This window comes from Rhea pennata, chromosome 3 (assembly GCF_028389875.1).
Source record: "Rhea pennata isolate bPtePen1 chromosome 3, bPtePen1.pri, whole genome shotgun sequence".
Classification (NCBI taxonomy): domain Eukaryota; kingdom Metazoa; phylum Chordata; class Aves; order Rheiformes; family Rheidae; genus Rhea; species Rhea pennata.
Window position 1 is genome coordinate 126,485,258 of NC_084665.1, and position 22,088 is coordinate 126,507,345.

General features: G+C 40.8%; 1 protein-coding gene and 1 long non-coding RNA gene across 2 annotated transcripts; one reads left to right on the top strand and one right to left on the bottom strand.

The window, feature by feature from the left end:
• Window positions 1-740: 740 nt before the first annotated feature.
• Window positions 741-5,995, bottom strand: LOC134138038 (L-threonine 3-dehydrogenase, mitochondrial-like). The gene is made up of 8 exons (XM_062571229.1): window positions 5,812-5,995; window positions 5,428-5,470; window positions 4,019-4,089; window positions 3,111-3,260; window positions 2,834-3,006; window positions 1,843-1,933; window positions 1,097-1,366; window positions 741-880 (listed from the first exon to the last, which is right to left on the bottom strand). The coding sequence occupies exons 1-8, from the start codon at window positions 5,993-5,995 to the stop codon at window positions 741-743; spliced, it is 1,122 nt and encodes a 373-aa protein (XP_062427213.1).
• Window positions 5,996-11,389: 5,394 nt separating this feature from the next.
• LOC134139007 (uncharacterized) lies at window positions 11,390-21,826 on the top strand. The gene is made up of 3 exons (XR_009958050.1): window positions 11,390-11,649; window positions 18,137-18,185; window positions 20,727-21,826. It is a non-coding gene; the product is annotated as an uncharacterized LOC134139007 (long non-coding RNA).
• Window positions 21,827-22,088: the final 262 nt, after the last annotated feature.

A 22,088-nucleotide genomic window follows, 5' to 3' on the forward strand; every position in this document is an offset into this window, starting at 1 on the left:
AGCAGCATTTTCAAAGAACAGGACAAAGCTTAGGTTGTACCCCCTGCTATTTTTAAAGTAGAAATGAAAATTCAAGTCCTAATTCCCTTCACAAGACATTACAAGAATAACGCCACTTTGTATGCCTTGTATATAGAAAAGCGTAGGTTTATATAGCACTGTGTATATGTATATGAAACTATGGTTAATAGTTCCTATATTTCAAATTAAAATTGCAACAATCCCTGAAATTTTGAAACATGAAGTAGTTCTGATCTCTCAGCTGTAGACAGAGAGAGAAAAATAAGAATCCTTTATTACTACGATTTAGTAACTTCCACTAACAAATGAAAAAAAAAATTGTTCACTCTGTATAATATGCCTGAAACAGTGAGTTTGACAACACTGCCCATGTCATTTGCAAAAGAACCACCAGGCAGGAGGAATGATTGGAAAGTCATCAGCCAGGTTCAGGTGCATGTGCTTTTTTTTTTTTTTTTTTTTTTTTTTCCCTAGCTACCAAAACATAAAAGATTTCCATGTTTCACCAGTGCTATTGTTGGAAACAGTACCAAATGACTTATTTTAATCTAACTTATCTAACAGTAGTAAATTCCAGCTACAGTATTTTTCTGCCCAACTCTATTGCTACTTACGGAAAAGTGATAATTGACATGCTCTAAGACTCAGAAGATCATAAACTAATTTAGCCATTTCTTCCTGGTCCTCTGCGGAAATCTGGAAACATCTTACAAAGTATTTCAGTTAGCTTGAGCAATCCTGGAGTCAGACCCAAGGAAGCTAAACATTGTAGTCACCAGCTCAGGGAGGTCGTAATCATGTTTCCATCCCCAGTCTTTCCGGGCATTGCTGTCATCAAAGTTCATTGGCCAGCTGTCAGCTGCAGCCAAAAAAAAAAAAAATACAAGAAAAAGCATGAAGTATATCATCACTAGCCATGCAAGCTACTAAAGCAGAATTTCAGAACCTAAACTTCTTCAGTTAAACTTCAGTAGCAATTTGCAACTGTCTAGAAAGAAAGAAAATAATGTTTTTCCCCTTAACATAGGGTAGTTTAATGCTTTTCCTTACCATCACCAAAGAAGTAGATACTAACCTATGGCCTGCCTAACCGCATCCACGCTGTAGGTCACCTGGAGTTCAGGAACATGCTTCTGCACCTCTTGTGCCAGCTCTTCAGGAGTGAAACTCATGGCACTGATGTTGTATGTCCTCATGCTCAGTGCCTCAGCAGGGGCCTCCATGACCTCTAGAGTAGCCTTCAGACAGTCGTCAATGTACATCATAGGGAGACGGGTGTCCGGCTTCAGGTTACACTGAAATTTGCCAGTTTTTATGGCATCATGGAAAATCTGGACAGCATAATCTGTATAAAAAGATAATGGACATGTGTGCTCATTTGCCTCCATCTGTTGTTCATTTTATGACAGTCAACAGTCCTAGCCCATCCCCAAAGCTTGCGATCTAAAAACCTGGCAGAAGAGCTGTGATTTATATTGTACAGCAAGAGTGCAGGAAGCCAACTTAAGCTTTAGATGTTATTCTGGCATTTGTACCTTACAGCAGGATAACAGAGTTTATGCTCATTGAGATTGCTCCTTTTAAAAATTATTTTAATTAACCCAAACTTCCTCAGGTAACTTTAAAAGGTAAAAACTACAAAAGTATGTCCTAAGCTGGGAGTAGATGTAAGTATTGTCCCAATCCTCTGTTGAAATAGCATCTCTACACCACTACTCTATACTGCCTAAGACTACATTTCTACAAACACATTAAGAATAATTACATGGCTTATGTGTTTGCTATTCTTATAATACTGAGAGATACAAGGAAGTCATTTACCAGTTGTTCCCCCTCCAGGCTGAGAGTCAGCAGATATAATTCCTGGATACCTTAGGCATCGAAAGTCTAGGCCATATCGGTAATGGTAGTACTGTGGAAGGAAGGGAGAAACACAGTTTTAAAAATCAAGACTAGGCCATACAATTTATTGTTTCCACAAGACAAATCTGCTTGTCCTATTTTAAAAATTTCCCATGCCAGGAACAAAAGAGCAGGACTATCAAATAGAGTCACCATTCCTTGCCACATAGCTAAGCTCTCTGCTTGTCCTTTTCTAGCTTTCATTCACATAATTAGATATGGATTCTTGAAATAGATCAACTTGTAACATAGACTCTAGCTCTAGTGTTCAGAAATTGGTAATTTCTAAGTTTCTGAAACACTTCAGGGTAATAGAGCCTCCAGAACTGACCTTTACCTGCAAAAAATACTAAAGTGAGAGGAAAACATATATGAAGTATTAACTTTAATAATTTTATGATTATAGAAAAATATAAAGCCAATAATAAGTTGTGAATGTAAAAAATCCTACAGCTTTGATCTTACGGGTTGTTGGGGGAGGGGAGGGGAGGGAAGGAGGAGAAGAGGTTATTTTGTTTTGTTTGGCAAAAGTCCTCATTTTCTAGTACGCTTTCACAAAGTTTTGTACGCTTTCATTTATACTATGCCATCTACATTGGCAGATGATGTAGAGAAGTCAAAGCCAAAAGAACTATGGAAAGAAATGATGCTTGCCAGCCTCTAATTTTTTTGTCCTCCTCCTAACAAAATTTAAAAGACATTTTTTGCTCAACAACAGCTTCAGAGTACTATTAAGTAGTAGAGCCTACAGGAAGGAAAGGATGGGGGGAAGGAACACACACACACACACACACACACTGCAGTGTGGAGCCCTCCAGAAGCAAAAACGTCCAATAGGTTTTTCTAGAACTCTCATGAAAAAACAAAAAAAAAAACAAAAAAAAAAAAAAAAAAAAAAAAAAGAACTCACTTCTCCCATGAGCTCAGCATGAACCTTGGAGACTCCATAGATTGTCCTTGGTCTCTGAATGCAGAGATCAGGAGTTGGATCTCGAGGAGAGCTGGGTCCAAAGGCTCCAATAGTGCTGGGAACAAAGAGTCGCAAATTATGCTCAGCTGCAATATCCAGAACATTGTGTAAACCTGGAACAAAAACAGGATTTATCAGGATGTACACTGCATTTTCTCAAGACTTTGTGGAAGTTATGAACTTGAAACCATTGCTGCGGAGCACTGAAATCACGTACCAGTAATATTTACAGCTCTGGCCAAAGGGACATTTGCTTCTCCAACAGCACTGAGCAAAGCACTATAATGGAACAACCAAGTTATCCGATTATTCACCACTATCTCACGTAAATTCTTGTAGTCCAAGATATCCGAATAGATAAAAGGACCTAGAAGAAATGGAACCAATAGGAATTGAATGCCAAGAAGAATGAAGATCAAGAAAAATTTGGGATGAAGCTCAGACTGCTGGTTCTTGCTCACATATCTATCTATTCAAGATTTGACCATACAGCAAAATGCATACCATCCAGTACCCACAGTAAACAAGTTAGCAATACATAGTTGAAACTAAGGGAAACTGTTACCTTTACCTCAACAAGAGATTGATTCAAAAATTTCTGTTTTATTCAGTCAACAGCATGACAACAGGGAACATTTTGTATACACTATTCCAATATTTAAGCATACCATTAAATGGTGATAAGGAAGTAAATTAACTCAATTACATCTCTAATGAAAATACAAGAATCTAATCTACGGCCATTTTATCATAAAATTGTTTCAGCATTAAAAAAAAGGGGGGGGGGCGCACAAATTTAATTTCCAACTTGTTCAACCCAAAAGAATAAATGCTTCTGTTTTTACAGCAGAAGTACAAAAGCCAGGTCCAACTTCACTCTAGTATTCATTCTGGTCAACATAAAATAGCAAAGGCACAGTGAAAAACAAAAATACACATTTAGAAAAAGGGAATGCTCTACAGAAGGAATCAATGTTTTAGCAAGATTTCAAAGCAGAAACAAACTATTCAGAAGTTTTGAATAGCAATTCATTCAATTTAATCCACACATCATTTAGGTTTGATGATCAGCTTATTGGCATCAGAGGTAGAGATTTTTTCCATATGTTCACTCAAGTCACTTACCACTATAAAAAACACTGTCTGCAGGCTTTCTAATGTCAGATAAGATCACATTGTTCTTTCCAAAATGTTTCCTATATAAAAAACCCAGACAGTACAATTAGTCCACAGTCTTCAAGGTAATTTGTTATTTGTTATTCTGCTATTTGGTTTAGCAGGAGTAATATTGGAACAACAGTAACTTTTGCAACGAAATCCATTATTGCACTAAAAATAAATAATAAAATTAAAAAATTGTTTTCTTAAACTTCAGTATAGCATCACAGAAGATTAGCAAACTATTCCTAATGGCAGTGAAAGCCTGCAGCTGGATACACAAACCATTTAAAACATGAAAATAAGCTCAGAAGAAAAGCTATTCTATCTTATTCTTGTTGAAAATTTTTCTCAAAGATTATATACCTCCCTTAAGACACCAGAAAGTATATGCCATTGGGTTTGCAGTAACTGCAGCTGCTTTTATAGGAACTGGTAAATACAACTGATAATCTCTGACTTGTGTTCTAATCAAGATAAGATTGACTTAGAAAGCCAGTTTGATGGAGTACATTTCAGCTTTCCATTATTTACAGGATTCTTAAATATGTCACAGAAATGATGAAAAACATTCCAATTGCAAAACAGTGTTGAAAGCAGCAAGTTTGCCCACTTTTCATCATAGTTCAAATTTTCTACAACAAACCGTCTACATACAATTGATACTCTGGAGCTGAGTAGGTGGCAAACAACAATATGGACAAGGGATAGTTTCTCAGAACACTTTACTTTTCTTGAAAAGATAGCACAAAAACAAAAAATAACAACAAAGAAGAGGTAACTGTGAATGTATTCCCTCCATAGTCTCATCTTTCACCAAATCATAACAAATTAAAGAACTTCTATCCTAACCTTTATTTTTGCTTGCACTTTACTCCGTAGGACACCTTATTCCTGAAGGTACTGAACTGAAATTCTCTAGCCAGATAAAAGTCAACAGTCATAAAGCCCAACAGCTAGGTATTTACTAAAGTACTATATATAAATTTTAAGTTGATTTTTATATTTCTTTTCTCCCCACATAGTACCAGTTTGAAATCACAACTTCTGTCTCTATTAAGCACTCAAATTCAACAGCATTTTGCTAGATGACGAAAAAGAAAACTGACCATACTCTAAGGATTCAGATTGTGAATACTTCCATTTAAAGTCAAACTGAACTTAGTGGGTAGTCATTTGCATAAGATTATGTTATTTTGAGATTCATGACCAAGATACATACAGAAAGTACACCAGTAGACCTAAACCAAGCACAGGAATAACAAATAACTTTAAATTTTTCCATCTGTTTATTTACAAAACTAAGAGTGTCTCCCTTTCCTCCCCCCAAAAAATTCAACTCCTCACTAAAAGCTAGTCACAAAATCATGACATACCTTAGAAGTTTAGCGAGTCCCACTCCAAGCTGGCCAAGACCTCCTAAAAAAAACCAGATGAGATAACCAGAGCAAAAGTGGTATCAAAATACAGAGTTCCATTATTATATGAACCATACGATAATGGAGCAATATTCTTCCCTGAGAGTCAAAAAGTTTGAATTATTTTCAAGTACATACCCAAAGAATTGTTTTTAGATTTCTATAATAAAAGTAGCACAAAAGTTCACCATACAGGAAAGACCATCACCATTCCAGAACATTTTGGCAGATTCTCCCTCCCCCATCCTTCCCTCAATTTCTGCTTACTGGGGAGGAAGAAAGGAAATGGGGGACTTGATGAAGAGGCTGGAGCAGGAATACAGTTATGACAGGAATGCTGACCTGTAATTAGCACCCGAGGATGATGAGACTCAGAAAAAGACACTGAATGAAAGCTAGCATCAGAGGCCACCTGGCGGGGCGAGATTCCAATACATCGAACAGGCACTATGGAAATCCCACATCCACAGCCAGAGCTTTGAAGCAGCTGGTTGACAGCTCTGCTCACGTTTTTGACAATTGGCATCTTCCTCCTTTAAATATGCTGCAACAACAAAAAAAGATGGATAAATCATCTATGACTGATTTTTTTTTTCATATTCTTCAAAATTTTAAACTCTAAAGAGAATTCTAATGGAGTATTTAAGAGGAGTCTGATGCAGTCTAAGTCTCAGTTAATGTAGCAACCCAGAGCTGCATCTGCTAGAGGTAACCTATGAAGTAACATGAATAGAAGTGATATATTCACCACAGTGAGCACAATAAAATATCTCAGCACAGTCCCAGCACAGAGTTCAATATAATAAACAGTAAACATACAAAATATTATTTCAGATTTTGACCGTAATCTTTTTTAAAATGTAAAAGTCATTAGAAATCCTGATTTCAAGCTAGACTATTTTGTCAATACTAGACAAAAGGAGTCTAGTACAGAATTCTAAGTTTCAGCTACCACAATTACAAACTTTTACTCAAAAGCACCTACAATGAACCTATGTAGACTGTCACAGTTAACCTAACCTTCTTAGTATTGCATCAGTATGATTCAATTAAAGCAACAGAGGCTACAGTAAGTTTCTTTAAAAAATACTTCTTCACTCAAACTTAACGCACATGATGCACAGTACCAGCAATCAAATAAAGCAAAAATCAGTCTTTGATTTACCTGAGGCTCATGAAGAGTCCCAATTATTTCACAGATGTCAGACAAGGCTTGCTTATAGTAACACATTGCAAAAATATCCAAAGTTTTTATGAGCTACATGCAAATCTTTCACACTAAGAGTGGGAAAGCAGAAAAGCATAAGCCAAAGAAATTGCACATGCATTCACCATTGCCCTTCTTGAAATTATGGTTTTTTTTCAAATACAATTCTTCAGGCACAGTTATTAAATCCTTCCTCCTCTCCCTTTGAATAACTCATAGCTGTCTCCCCCAGAGTGATATAAAGAGTAAATTTCCAGATGATAATCTCTTTTTAAACTAGCTTGCCTAACATTATCTTGTCAACTCCTTTCTCATATGCACTCGTTGCCTATATTATGAATAGGAGGGTGGGGGAGAAGGAAGGCCCCAGCTAGAAATTACTGCAACAAATATCGTCACCGATTAATTTCAGCACGAATTTCTAGTAAGAACAGAGAAGCAGACAACTCAATTCAGTGTACCTTTCACTTACGGTAACATGCAAGACTGATTTTTTTCTGATACATTAAGGAGTCTTGCTATCTAAATAAAGAAGCCTTGCTAAACCACCTGCCACATGGTTAACAAAGACCAAGAAAAATGGTGTGTAACACCAAATGGTGTGTAACATTTACACTTTAAAACTGATGAAAGCAACTTACTCTGAGATGCACCACCTTCCCCCCCCCCCTTCTCTTTACACTTGCTTGTTTGCTTAACAGTTTATCACATTGGGAAGTGCGGTCAATTTGAATCCCAATGAGTTAGCCAAATCTCTGCTGCACCTAACAGCCATAAAGCCATTAGAGGGATCAGTTTCCCTGATACAGACTTGATATATCTCCCTTGTCACAGAACTAGAGGCAATCTATTTGCTCAATCAGTTGCTCAATCTTCTCTAGGCTCTGCACAGCTCTCCTGTATTTCCTTGTCATAAACCAACCCAATATAATCACAATCTAGAGCAAACAAGCTGTTTTCTGAGCACTGAAAGTAAAGAATTAGTCACAGAGGTGACTAATTGTTATCTAAGAAGTTATGCAGCAGTTTTGAGATCTTTTCCTATCCAAATTTCCTAGTGTCAATTAGTACAGTTCAGCTTGTGTTGCTTACAGTAATGGCACCAAGAAAGTTCCTCTCCTCTATAAACCTACCTCCACAGAATAGACAAGTTCTTACTGTTTTTGAGACTCAGTCCCTACACCAAATTTTCTTGAAATCAACCCACAGGTGCAAAAGTAGTTAGGGTTAAAGAGAGGAGGAAGAAGGCAGGAAGACAGACACATCCAAATGATTTGACCTCATAAAGATGTGTTTCTCCTGAGGAAGCCAGCATAAAAAATTGGCAGCATTAGTTTTTTTAAAGATCCATGGTAATCCTTCCTTACTCCAGAAAGGGATACTAAAGCTGTTTTAGCACTAGGAGAGCTTCTATGATCTCTGTTCTGCAAAACTTCCCCTTAGAGTAGCTAAGAAGACATTTCACATTTTGAGCTCTAGAAACTAAGTACACATACCAAAGCTACTTGCTATAAAAATGCTGTGGTAGGATGAAAGCAATTTCCACTCACTCATCTGGTTTCTCCAAATTTACTTGCAATTAAAACATAGAGGCTTAAGTTGAAATTTTACTTGAAAGTCAAGACTGATTCAGAACAGTAAACACGTTTTATACCAGTCATTAAACAAATCCTTAAAACACCACGCAGTATAGTCATATGCAAGAAACCACTTGTAACATGCATTTTCCCTTATTTCAAATATGAAAAGGGGGAAATGTTGTAACTAGCTATTTAATACTAAAAGCTACTAGTAAAGCTAGTAAAGGCTCAGATAAAAAAGAAATTAACAGTACCATTTAAAAACTTCACCAAACAACCATGAGACAAGGTGAACCCTACCATAAAGTAATTTGTTTTTTCCATTCAAGTTCTTATTGCAAAATTTCTGCTAGACTATGGTTTCTTATTTTAGATAACTTAAAGGCATTATTAATAGCCCTAGACACAGAGGTATGACTCCTATTAAGGTCAAAAACTTATTTTTAAGATAGTTTTATCCTTCTTCACCACCTCAAAGAAGAATGGGGGGCGGGAAGGGGAAACAAAGCAAACAAAAAACCCTCTCATATTGCATTACCTTCTGACTAGTTTCTCAGTCAATGGTTTTAGTCATTACCCGAACTGAATCTTTCTTTTCTAGATTAAGTGAAATGAAGAAGCTTTATCCCAAAACATGAGATTTAATTCCCCCACCCCACTGATTTAAATTATGAACCAACATTATATTTAAGAATTATGCAATACACCAGCGAATTTCTCCTATTCCATCCTTACCTCTCCCTCAACTGGTAATACAGCAGAGGCAGAAATGAGAGGGCAATTTAAAGGACACTGCCTCTTTTGAAAGCCAATCAAAATCTTACAGAAAGTAGGAGTTGTCCCCTACACACACACACACACACACACAAAAAAGTGTGTGTGCAAGCCAGCAGCAACCACTGATATCACATCATTAACATTTGCTTAATTTTGAAGTGTCTACAACTTTGTGATAGGTAAGAAACTGAAACTTCGCAGCCAGATCCTTTAACTAACAGAAACATACAATCTGGGACTATTCCTGAGGACATGTTTTAAACTAATTCGTTGCAGTGCAAAAGATGAGCATAAAGCAAACACACGTTCAAATATAAAGCAATAATCTCCTTTGGACACTAGAAAATTTCTAAGTTTTATAAGAAGATTAAATGGGGGAAGGGGAGAGAAATAACTTACTAAATACCAGTCAATTTTGAAGCTAATAGTCAGTTGCTATTCCTTTGTGAGATTTGACAATTATGTTATATAAACTGCAAACACCTGATGTTCATGCAAAAGACAAGAACAAAATTATAGAAGTTAGTAGTTTCTTATGTATTAGTTATTTATAGAACATTACGGTGATGAGAAAGATAAGGACCTCAGAAATTTGAACTGGAAAATCCCACAACTCTAAGTTCCAGATAGTATGGAGAAGAGAAAATTCAGTAGCAAACCCAAGATTTCCTACAAAATTTCTGTGGGCTGCACAGCTGCCAGGTTACCAAAGGGAGCTTCTACATAGAGCTAATCAAGGAATTCTAAAACTTGTCTCTTTTAAAGAAAGTTGCAGTACTCTTTAGGGTACAGGATCTTACAGATTACTAATTCCTGGTATTTTCAAAACTGCTGATAACCTCACAAATAGGGTCTAAACCAATGCAGTGAACTCCAAGAGACTGTTCTGAACTCCCACTTGTCTCCAAAACACATGGGTGTTCTGCTTCGGGCCTTAACAAGGGCTTGTGGGTATGAAAGCTCATCTACTTTTTCCAATTGCATGAAGAAGAGCTCATGAGCAAGAAGTTACTGAGGCATCAAGAAGACAAAGCACATATCACCTGCCCATCCCACAGCAACCCTTACTCACTGACACCCAGCGCTGCCCACTGGAAAGTCCACCAGACGACCACAGCCGAGGTCACTCAAGCAGCAACACCTAGGGGATACTCTTAACTCAAATAACAACACTTAATGCAGCCCAGATATCCAGAAAGACCTAAATCACCTAAGTCCCCTGTTAATAACTATTCCAGTGCAGAGAGCCCCTGAGTGGAGTACCAGGACCCTCCTCACACCCCCTGGTGCAGTGGACACCAGGGCAGAGGAAATGTGGCAGGACTTCTACATGGGCCTGTTATCTCTGGCATAAGTTGTGGCAGACAGCTGTTAGCTAACCTAAGTTAGAATAACCTTGACGCATGCACAACCACTGCAGCTCGTTTTTCACGCGTGACGCAAGCCCAGGGGATGATACAGTATCGCCAGCCGAGGCCATGAAGAAACAGGTTTGGCACAACTATTTGAAAACTGACCAAAATCAAACCTCAAGGACAAAAAATGATTGTGGCAGTTACTGAAAAAGGGTAATGTAGTTTAAGTGGCCAGGATAAGTGAAGCTCTGTTTTCTTCAGATGACACAGAATGACAGCAGTTAATCACATCTATGCATAAAAATCCTGTAACCACATGCCACATCTCTGAAAAAAAGGAGACCTGGACACAAGCAAAACAGAAAAGGGAAACAGGCTCACAGATGAAAGAGCAACTACTTGGTGGCATTGCATCATAACGCCAGGCCTAGAGACAACCTGCCGAAACAAGCATCTGAGGAGTTAAAAAGAAAAAAAAAGAAAAAAAAAAACAACACTAGGGAGCAAGGTAACACTCGAGACCACAGCTCTGATCCTTGGTGGCTTTTCCCCCCTCCCCCTTCCCGGCCCCAAAGGGATGAGGAGTCACCTCAACCTCGGCGCCCGTGGTGAGTCAGCACAGCTTTCCCCGCCGTGAGACCGCCGCGTTACCGGAGGGGAGGCGGGAAAGGGGCGCCCGGAACGGCGGCCGGCGCCGCGCGCCCCTCGCCCCTGAGGGGAGCGACCGTTGCGACCGTTACAGAGCAGCAACGGCCCGCGCGCCGCGCGCGCGTGCACGTTCCTCCTTCCCACTCATTCATTCATTCATTCAGTCGCTTACCCGCGCGCCGCCGAACCGCTGCAGCCGCGCCGCCGCCGCGTCCCGATAGGCTGACAGGGAGGAGCGAGGGGCGGGGCTTAGGGCGGGCGTCGCCGCCGGCGGGGCGGGGGCGCCGTGACGTCAGCGCGATGCCGCGCCGCGCGCGCTGTCGTGGGTGATGTCATACCCTCCGCCATGTCGGCGGCGCTACCGAGGCCGCGTTAAGACGCAAGCGGCGGATTTACCCCGGAAATCCAGGGATTTACGCTAGAAAATAGGAGAGAAAACAGCAGATTCCCTGCAAGGGCGTCAGCTGGCAATGCGGAGGCCCACGGCGCCCTGGGGGAGGCCAGGGCAGCCCGGATGCCTCGGCCCTGCCCTGCCTTGGTGTTGTCCGCTTGCGAAGGTGACTGAAATAATCAAGATGTCCAACCCCGAAGCACTTTCAGATCTAACTGCAGGGTAAGAATGCAGCAAAGCTTGATTCACTGTAAAAAAATAAGTGTAAAACTACTACTTTACTTGTTTCTCAACTCCTTGACAGTCTGCCAGAGTAAGAGACAGAGCCAGCAAACGTGTATTGCCATGTACCGAAAAGCAAACTTTTCACTTAACAAAATACGGGGATATTCATGGCAAGTCAGTGACTTCTGCAGGACAGATCTGTCCGGGAACAAGATTGCTCAATAATCACGTGCAGGTGGAAAATTCCTCTATTTCCAAGAAATGCATACAGAGGTTCCAGAGTAGGTGCATTTGTCAATAGTTAAAATGAAAGAAAGGCTTTTGGGTATTCAAGACAAAAAAAATTACAGAAGCTGTATCATGGAGAAGATGTATAAGGAGATGACTTCTAAGATGGTGGTAATTATCTTCTGTGGTAATTAATGGCAGAACTTAAGGAATAAAAAGTACTAGACATTTGCCCGCCTACTTGGAGATGAAAAAGCAAAATCTGAAAGAAAAAGGAAAATCAGAAAAATTCTTATCTCCCTTCTCTCACACTGTGAGTAGTTTAACTCATGAGCATAAATTAGACAAGATGGAAGGACTATCACCTGGGAAATGCTGTGGGTTACAACTCCAAAAGATATGGTGATAGTTCAGAACTACATATTGAAATGTGTAATCCTGGTCAGAGGAGCTTTATTGCCTTCAGAAAACCCTTCAAATGCAGAAAGTAACAACTGCTGAAAAAAAGAGTTTTTGAAGGTAAACATGAGTCAAACACAAATCATTTTTAAAACAAAATTTGACAAGTTCAGATGCCACCAGAAATGACTCTGCTGTACAAATAACACTGACTGAGTCCAGCCACCGGAATGGCCCCACAGTTGGCAAATTAATAAAGTATTTTTAAAAAATACTGCACTTAGCTTCCTCGTACCTCAGCATTCTGCTTATAAAAACTGCCCTTGAAAAATAGCTTTCTTGTATAGAGTGGTTAGATGTTTTCTCTGGAAAGCTCTGTGAGGTCCTCGTCTGCTCCTCGCTGTTGTTGAGCAGGTATTGCTCATCACTGTGTATTCTCATGAAGTGAACTAAAACCATGAAGAATGAAAAATGACCACAGAGAATCAATTAAAGATCATTCCAGACTTTTTCTTTTTTTTTTTTTTTTTTTTCTTTAACAGCAGCTGTTTGCCCACAAAACTCTCACAGTCCTCTGGGCTCTGCAGCTCAAGGACTTTCTGAACCAGACATGCTATCTTTACAGTCAGTAGATTTATAGCTGCTTTTCAGTAATACATTTCTCTTCCATGAACTCATCTAGATGCCTTTTGAACTCAGGTTAGCTTTAGCATCTATACTGGACACTATGCCTGCTGTAAACATAATTTTGCGCTAATTAGTTTTAGCTAAACTGTTATGCAACAATCCCAAACCAGCCTGCCAAGGGGTGAAATTCATCAGCAGGAGGGAAGAAAAAAGCTCATAAACCTCTCTGTGCCAAGGCTAATCTTATCTTATCTCAAAGTCTTTGTTCTTCAAGATTGCTGGGAGAGTTAATGTTGTTTGTGCTTCTGAAAGATAAAAGTGTCTGGGATAAGGAAAAAAAAAGTAGTAATGTTGCTAGAAAGTACAGCTCAGCAGAAGTGAGGAGGAGAAGGAGACTGGAGCTGTGGCAGGTCTTTGTGTGGCTGCTGTTGGAAATCAGAAGACTTGTGGGAATTGGCCCAGGGAAAGGAGGATTCAAGGCAAGTGCTGGCTGTAACTGGGCAGACATTCATCCCTGTTTAGAGTTTGTCGTGGTCTATAAAATTAATGATCCATCAAACACAATGTCCTGTTTGCCAGCAACTTGTCTCTTTTGTCCTTCAAAGAACTTCCTCCTAATCCATGTAGTCATAGTGTTATACATAGGATAAATAATTTATTCCAGTGATAAGGTCCCTCCTCAGACCTTCGACTCAGGAACGGCATGAGAATGCTCAGTCTTTCTACCACAGGTGCTTCCCTGGGAAAGGGAACAGCCCATAAGCCTTCCCTGCCAGCAGCACCTTATGCTGTCAGAAGTCACCTAACTTCTTTGGCTGGAAACAGTATGTAAATCTTGATTTAGGAATGGGATTTCCATGTCCAGCCCTGCTCACTGGGCTGCAAAAACCTAGCGCACCAGGATACTGCTAAGAGTCTTAGAAAGTGTGACACGGAATCAGATTTAAGTCCAAATACTTTGCACAAACTGCTCCAGGCTCTGTAATTCCTTCTGGCTGCTCATTAAGAACTTCCTGCTGCTTACAGTCTTACCAATTGTCTAGGAAATCAAGACAAGGAGTCTAGGAAATCAGGAGTGTCAGGGCTACATCAAACCAAGGTTGTGTCACCGATTTTCCTCATTTTTGGCCAACGAAGGCACCTCTCTATGAAGACATTCTGCCAATGCCCCCAAGAAACGCACAGCTGTGGTGTTAATCACACTGATTTGGGGAGTGTCTGCCTGTCAGCCCTGGCAGATGGGATTGCCCTTTGCTGGGGTGTGTGCAAACAAGAACAGACAGTTCAGGACATTCACTGCAAATAAACCAGGCGGACATGGGCTGGGGAGGAGGAGTATGACAGATCGGGGCAATGTGATGGGCCAAAAATAGAAGGTAAGGGGGCTTGCAGCACTGAGGGCAAAGGAGTGCAGTGAAGCTATGAGGAGATGGAGTGAGGGAACTGAGCTAATGTGAAATGCCCCTGCTGGGTCTGGGGCTTCAACAAAGTTCATTTTCCCAGAGGGAAAAAAGAAGCAGGATTTGTAAGCATGGGGCCCAACTCCAAAACTGCTACACAAAGAGCTTTGGAGGACATAGGAAGAGGAGACTATAAGTCTCTATTTTCTGCAGAGGGCTTGTCAGCTTATAGGACACATTTCTTTGGGTGAAATCCAAAAGCTTTGGGCTCAAGTTAACAATAATCCACGAACCATTCACAGTCTTGTGCTTCCATCCTATGTAGAAATTTACCTTGCATATGTTTCAAAACAGCCTAAAAAGAAAATGCCTCCAATAAAAACGCTTGGCAACAGCCAGCCTATCCCAAATCAGTGTACCTGGTATCAGATGAATTCCCTTTCTAACACTAGTTCAGTTTTCAGTTTAGAGTCCAGAGTCTAATACTTGATGGGGTCCTTGCTGACTTACTGTGGACGTGCAACTCAACCAATTCTACTCTGTGGATGGCATCCTACATAGAACACCACGTACATAGATAAGATGAGCTTTCTTCTCGGAATAGCAACGCCCATCTCCTTGCACAAAATAAGCCAGCAGACTTTCTCAAGTGATATGGTAGAAGTTGCATAGGAGTTTGCTGAACAGCTCTCTCAGCTGGGGCTGTAAACCTGAACATGTCGTAACTGATGGAATGTGTAGCCAGTTCAAAGCATGGCATAGCTGTCAGGCTCTGCAGGCAACACGAATACAGAGTAATGATTTTGCTACAGGCCCTGTTCCAGGGAAGATCTTCTCAACTCAACAAAGTCCAACCTACATTTGTTTCTGCAACAAAGACCAGCCAGGTTACTCCTTCTACTGGGCTGTTGCCTCATTTACAGAAGCTAGTTAGGACTTTGCATATATATGAGATGCTTGGCTTAAGGGAGAAGGAGGAGCCACCTCTTCATACCATTCTTTTAAAGAGCACAAGCATGCTGAGAAATACTGTACAAGTCTCTGACCAAACTGACTGAGAGTGGGAAGGTTGGAAACCACAGGCAACAGAGGGGAGGATAACTCTCTTACCAGGTGTTCATGCAGAAGAGCCACTGAAAGGAGGCAGAGTCAGAAAACAGAGAAATTTGCAATGTGAAGATGAGGATCAGCTAGTGTAAGAATGATGTCTGGGCAGTCAAATATCTGGTGGCAGCCCGGGAAAGCCAGTCACTTCTGCGATGAGCTGCAGTCCTCATCGGGAGGGTTGACTCTGCAGAACAGCTTTTGAGCATGTGGACTGAGTCAGGACATGCTAATGGGAAGCAGAGAGGACAAACTGATCTTTCTGCAGGAAACTGGATCCAGGTCACATAGCTTTTAGGAACATATAATTCACTTGCATAAATCAATAGAGCAATATTGGTCTGTGCTCACTCGTCACTGCTGGTACTCCTCCCTGTTTTTTGATACATGCCAGTTTGGACCCAGTTTCTGCCTTCGGATAGGTATATGCAATTCCCATAGAGGCAGTACTATGTAGCAGTTTAGGAATATAACAAATATCTTTTTGAGGGGAAAAAAACCCAGCTCAGGTGTCAAAGAAGGAAATCATGCAGTCTGCACAAAATAGAAAAAAAGCAGTATAGCTTGAATTGTTGTGTTTATCCTAAAATATTTCATGGAAAATTTATTGCTGGGGATATCGCTGCACAGGACTATATTGATCTGAAAGCAGTACTTGGTGGTTGGCTCAGAAGACCCATGTGAGTTGGAGAACAAGAGCCACCAAAGGAGACTGAATTTCACGTCAGTGACAGCTTGGTCACACAGAAAACAGAAGGGAGAAACATCCTCCCCCATGGCACTGAACTGTTTTAACCCTGATACTCATCGTACCCAGCAGATCTGACACAGACTGTGCTTGTGCTCGAGAAGGCGTCACATTTTGTTGGCAGACAGGAAGCACCTAGTCCTGACCAAAGACAGTCTAATCTTCCATTTGCAGGTAACTGTCGTTTCCCTTGCACCCAACGTGTGACATTCCTTGGAGAAGGAATAGAAGGGGGAAGATTTTAATTAAACTCTTTATTTTTGTTTAAAGCCTGATGCTTCTCTCTATTCTGATAGATGTCTTGCATTTCTTCTAAAAAGAGATAAAGCACTGCATCAACCATTGATGCTCTGTTTTTAAGATTTTTCATCTGGCATCGTTCCAGTTCTTGTAAATGCATGCAAAGTGCAGACACAAGTGTTAGCCTTCAGGTAGGCTAAGAAGAAGGAATGTGTCTGTTGGCAGTATTTTTCAGCCCAGCTGTTCAGCGATCAGTGAAGATCACTGCCTGAAAGGTGACATTTTCTCCATACAGGCTGGGCAGAGAAAGCAGGATTTTCTGCAGCAGGTTTTTCTCCAGCACTGTGTACATGTATCTTGGAGACCTCAGAAGCTGCAGTCACACTCCTAGGTAAGGGCTGCCTGTAGGATCCAGTGTAGCAGGATAAAGCCTTCAGTGCTCCCCAGGTGCTACCTCCTTATAATCAAGATCTTTTTGTGAACATACAATAACAACCCTGCAAGGGCAGCTCCCCTTGGAGACACTGATTAGTCCACCACAGTGTGAGAGTCAAGTGAATACTGCTAATGCACTGATGGCAGATATTTATCTGGTTCCTTTTATATCCATGATGTTCATTTCCTCCCTCTCAGTGAAGAGTTTTACAAGAGGGACGAGGTACAATTCATGGCAGGCTGGAGCAGCAAGAGTAATCAGAAGATCTTGGGAAAAGGGAAGGGAACTGAGGTTGTTTTGTCAAGAGCAGAAATGGTTGAAGGAGACAAGGGGTCAATCTCATATCACAATAAAAAGCAACAGAAATATACTGGTTTCCATGACTACTGGAGCTAGGACAGGAAGCCATGCACTCAAATAACAGCAAGATTTCACATTAGGACAAACTTCTAGAAGTAAGGAAGTCCTGAAAAAAATCCCCTGAGGAGGGAGCAGAGTCTTTATTGCTGGCAGTTTTAGGAGCAGGTTAGGTAACCTCCATCAGTAATGATGCACATTCAGTGGATCCTGTCTTGGGGCAGAGCCTTAACAACTTCCTCTTTCAAGCATGAATCCGTCCCCATGGTTGCCACTTCCACAGCTCTAAAGCCTTTGCAATACAGCTCTGTTTGCATATAAACTGTCCCTCCAATACTGATATCAACCACAGAATTGCCCGTGATTTAATTTGTAACCAAGAAACAGCAAAAAAGGAAAAAAGCAAAGCAAAGAAAAAGTAATTGTTTATCCTGAGAATGTAATGAAATGGCCACTAGTTCAAGTTTTGTAAGTCACACAGTCATCAAGAAGCCCTGGCTTTCATTGCAACAGGTTGGGAGGAATTCCTTGATCTCAGCAAGAGATGAATTTGTTACTCTTGGGAAGGAAACAGCTTCATTTTCTTTTTCCTTTGCGGACTCTCCTATGCAGGCCCCTTTCCCCACTGCCTTGCTCCTTTAAACCTAAGCAGATGAAATAGATGAAGGATGCATCCAAAATGTAAGACTGAGGTTTTGAGACATCTTTGCATGTGTAAGTAATACATCAGGCAGAGAATAATCAGGCTGAGTTACACTTTTCATGCCTACTTGCCCATACAGAGGCGATAATGTTCCTAAAAAAATCCACTGTAAGTTGGTGCTTGCCCTCAAGTTGCATTTTCACACCTTGTAGTCAATACAAAGAGCTCGCAAGGAACAGGCAGATGGTTTAATTCAAAGTGACTCTCAATGTCCTTTTGCTAACTCTGTGGTTTTCCTGCAGAGCTCCTGTAGCACGGAGAAAGTCACAGGGAAGACGCAGGACAAAAACAGTAAGTGCTAACAAATCTCTCTGCCCTTCAAAGCGTCCATAAAGGCCAAATACCTTCGTCAAGCAACAAACATGAGTAATCACAGCCCAAACCAAAGGCAATAGCGAGACATAATGTTCCCTTAGCAGTTGTTTTTGCAGAACTGGATCCATTTTAACAATGTCTAGAGAAGCAAAGGCATAAGCAAATGCACTGAGACCACTCTGGAGTGCACACGGGATCCATCTTTCTTCGTTGCTGGCTTTGACAGCATGGGTCACTACACAACGATTCATTTGAAGCAAGTTATGGAAGTGAAGTACACCCTTTATGCAGCTTACCTTTAACCTTACGAAGATCAGTTTCCAGTTTAAGTGAGAGCGTTGTTTCAGACAGCTCCCGGGCCAGTAGAAAAAGAATTTGTTTGCAGTAAGTCTCCCTCTAGTAAGTCATGGTCTATATTTCTAAAGGCCTGTGTCCTAAACAACACATTGCTTGGAATGAGAACAAGCTCATACAGGTCTCTGAGGTGAGCAGATGTTGCAATACAATAGGGGTGAAGGAATGTACTCTGTGAGATAAAAACCAGAAAATCAGAAAATCTTAAGCCAAAAACAAGGGCAAAGCCTAAGTTTGTCAGGCACCATAAAGAGCAGTGGCCTCTAAGTTTTATTGTCCATCTCTATCCAGCTCCATCTGGATGTGGCCTTCCAGGATAACGGCTAGCTGTTCAGAGTTTACCTGAGCTGGTGCAAACCAGACCTCAGTGAGCTGCATTTTCTCACGAGAGGGAGGAAACTTCAATGGAAAGGAAACTAAGCATCATCCTTTACTGAGTTACAGTGAGAGAGAAGAGCCTTGAGGTTTCCACTAGAAAAGATACTCTATAGCCATAAAAATATCATGTCCTTCCGCCTATCCAACAGTACTAATTCTTCAGTAACTTTCCAGTCCAAGCAGTGTCCATTTCACGTTGGCAGCATCTGCTGCTGTTCTTTTCAGGAAAACAATTACAGTTGTTGGGCTGCTTGGCTAAGCAAGAGCAGGCCACTCTAGCAAGCTCTGTGTGAAGATGGATCCCTTGATGTTGTGAGGAGAAGGTTTGGAAGCAGCCAAAGGCAAATTGGTTTTGGAAAAGGTTCTTGTGCCTCAGTTTTGTAACTGGGGTCCAGTGTCAGTGCAACAGTGCATCTTTCTAAGAAGTTTAGAGACCAAGAAAAGAAGAAGTGACTATCTATCTGATCCAAAGGGGGCGAACCACTTGGTGGTTTCTGTCCTTGGGATGTTAATAGATGACAGAGTTTCTTGATAAATGTGTCAGCACATATAGTCTTTTTTTTTACTCAGTGAATGTGCAACTGTCAGATACATAGGGCAATGAATATATTTCTTTATAATCTACATTTACAGCAACTAGAGGACCTGGCTTCCTGGGTAGGAAAAGCCCTGAAATCCCCCCAGTTCCTTCTTCACTGTTGCAGAGAGCTGGATAAGAGTGACAAGGACATTCACTCCCTTACAGCAGCAGAGCTGATAATGTCATCCCAGTGCAAGAGTGACATCACAGGCTCCCTAGGCATAGCCTTTCTAGACTGTCGGTGCAAAACAGCCCCAGTAATTAGCAGAAATACTCAAAACCCATCCTCAGCTCTGTGGTAGACTGTTGGGTTAAGGGACATGGCAGAAGCAAACATTGAATATTACAGGGGGAGAGGAAGAAAACCTCAGTACTGACCAAGTTGGGCATTACGTGACAAGAAAGTCAAAGCCCACCAACCCCTGCGTTGAGGGGCACAAGGCCTGTAAAGTCCATGACGTACAGAACCAGATCTGGGAGTAGTTGCACAACATTCAGCATAGCCAATATAGCTTATTAGGGTTGAGGGAACCTTCGGGTGTCATTGGTCCTGGAGAATGTGACCTCCTTAAATTTACCTGCATAAAACCTGCTAAAACTGTATCAATGCATTTTATGAAGTCTGCAGGAACCTTGTGGACTTAAATCCCTCATCTCCAAAGTGCCTTGTTCAATTAACCTCAAACTTTCTTCACTCTAAAATAAAGCTGACTTTTGGCAGAAGATCGTGGAGGGAAACTTCTCATAGAAAAAGTAAAATGCATTTAAAACAAAATCTAAAATGGCCATCTTTGCAAAATGGAGCTAATACCAGGGCTGCAAAATTATTTATGAGGTGCTAGTAGCATGCTTCGTGCTTCTACAAGAATAGGCAGGCACCTTTCCCACAGATTCACCAGGCTCACACAGCTGTTAAGACTGAACAGAGCAGCTGCCAGTAACATGCGGCATATCAGTGAAAATCAACTTAAGAATTCAGAAGTGGTTCTTGCCTTTGCTTGAGGGTAATAAGGCAGCGCGTTGCTACGCAGGGAGAGGCAGAGCATTTCTGAATTCCATTTTCCTTACAGAGTTATTAGATAATCTTTATAAGCTAGCACAATGAGGCTAAAACTTTGTTCTTCAACTTTAATACTCCTCTTACTGAAAAAAATAGTGCAATGAAAAAATTACGCTTTCTTCTCATTTAACTTTTCTTCTCTCAGGCAATGGGCTCTGCAGATCAGCGTTTCAGGATCTCTTTGCATGTGCAGTGAAGTCTCCTGAAAGACAGGTGATGACACTGGGATTATTTTCTTAATTGGTGTAATTTTACTGTCATTCCTGCAGACTGAACTGCAACTGACATTTTTGCATCTCCTCCCACTGGCAACATGAGAACAGTGTACTGCCTTCAGCTCTCTATTTATCCACTTTTTTTTTTTTTTTTTTTTTTTTTTTTTGCTGGAGCAGGATACAAACATACAGCAGCATATGCTTTAACTACAAACAAGAGCTTGCCAACTCAAGCAGACTGGGATTTTTCCATCCACAGAAAAAGCTGTTTCAGCAAAAAACTGAATTGTTCTGGGGGAGGGGGGAAGGAATTTTGCCTAAATCATTCAATTTTCTTTACATTCCACCGAAGTCAAACATTGGCATTTTATAGAACTAAATCCAAAGTGTTTCAAGTCATTGAAGTGTTATGTTGAAGGAATCAAAGCCATTGTTTGCCTACTGGGACTGCAGTTTTGGGTGCCACATATTCCTATTCTTTCCAAAATAAACAGCAGAGCATTGTTGCCCCTCATACCCCCCAAAGCAGAATTCAAGCATTAGATCAGGAGAAACCCAAAGGGAACACAGATTCAAGAGACAGTTTGTGGAGAATAAATCCACAGTGAATACTAAAGCTGACAGTCTAGAGATAACCTCTGCCCAATAAGACATCAATCTGGTTATTACTGGAATCCAAGAAGAACCCATTTCCTGTATTCTCTCCTTAAAAATCTACTATTCAAAGTTGCTAGAGATCAAGTGTAGCGGAGCTGCCTGTCTCTTCGATCCGACTGGCACGGTCATTCTTAGATAATTTAGTCAAACCAGCTCAGCTCTTGTTTGTCATGGCACAGTACCATCCTTTCATCTGAGTCCAGGTCTTGGGAGATGTTCTCTGGGAAGGAGTCCAGATCGTGAAAATATGGCATGCAAAGTATCCCAGCCCCCTATGAGCTTACAGTTCACTGAGCTCTAACCTTTCAGCTCAGCAACCCAAAAAGAAACTCTGAAATATTAAAACACTTTTAATAAGGTACCAAAAGGAAATACTCTGGCAATCTTAATGGTAAAATATACATATATATTCCTACAAAAATATACATGTATACATCTTTCTCAATGCCTTAATTCTCAGTCAGAATGAAGGGCAAAGTTAAAATATCAGAAAATTTTCTGGGAAGGAAATCTTTCATGTAGCTCTGCTAGCAAAATAAAACCCTCCATTGCACACACGGATCTCCCCAGCTAGAGATCAGAGAAAGGATCAACCACATGTGACATCTGTTAATCGCTTCACTTAATGCGTGGCT

Excerpts from the sequence above, each read along its gene's own strand:
- LOC134138038 (XM_062571229.1), bottom strand. The coding sequence starts at position 5,995 with ATGCCAATTGTCAAAAACGTGAGCAGAGCTGTCAACCAGCTGCTTCAA. Across the intron at positions 3,007-3,110 it reads CAGAGCTGTAAATATTACTG|GTTTACACAATGTTCTGGAT; the intron begins GTACGTGATTTC and ends TTTTTGTTCCAG. Across the intron at positions 881-1,096 it reads TGCGGTTAGGCAGGCCATAG|CTGACAGCTGGCCAATGAAC; the intron begins GTTAGTATCTAC and ends TTTTGGCTGCAG.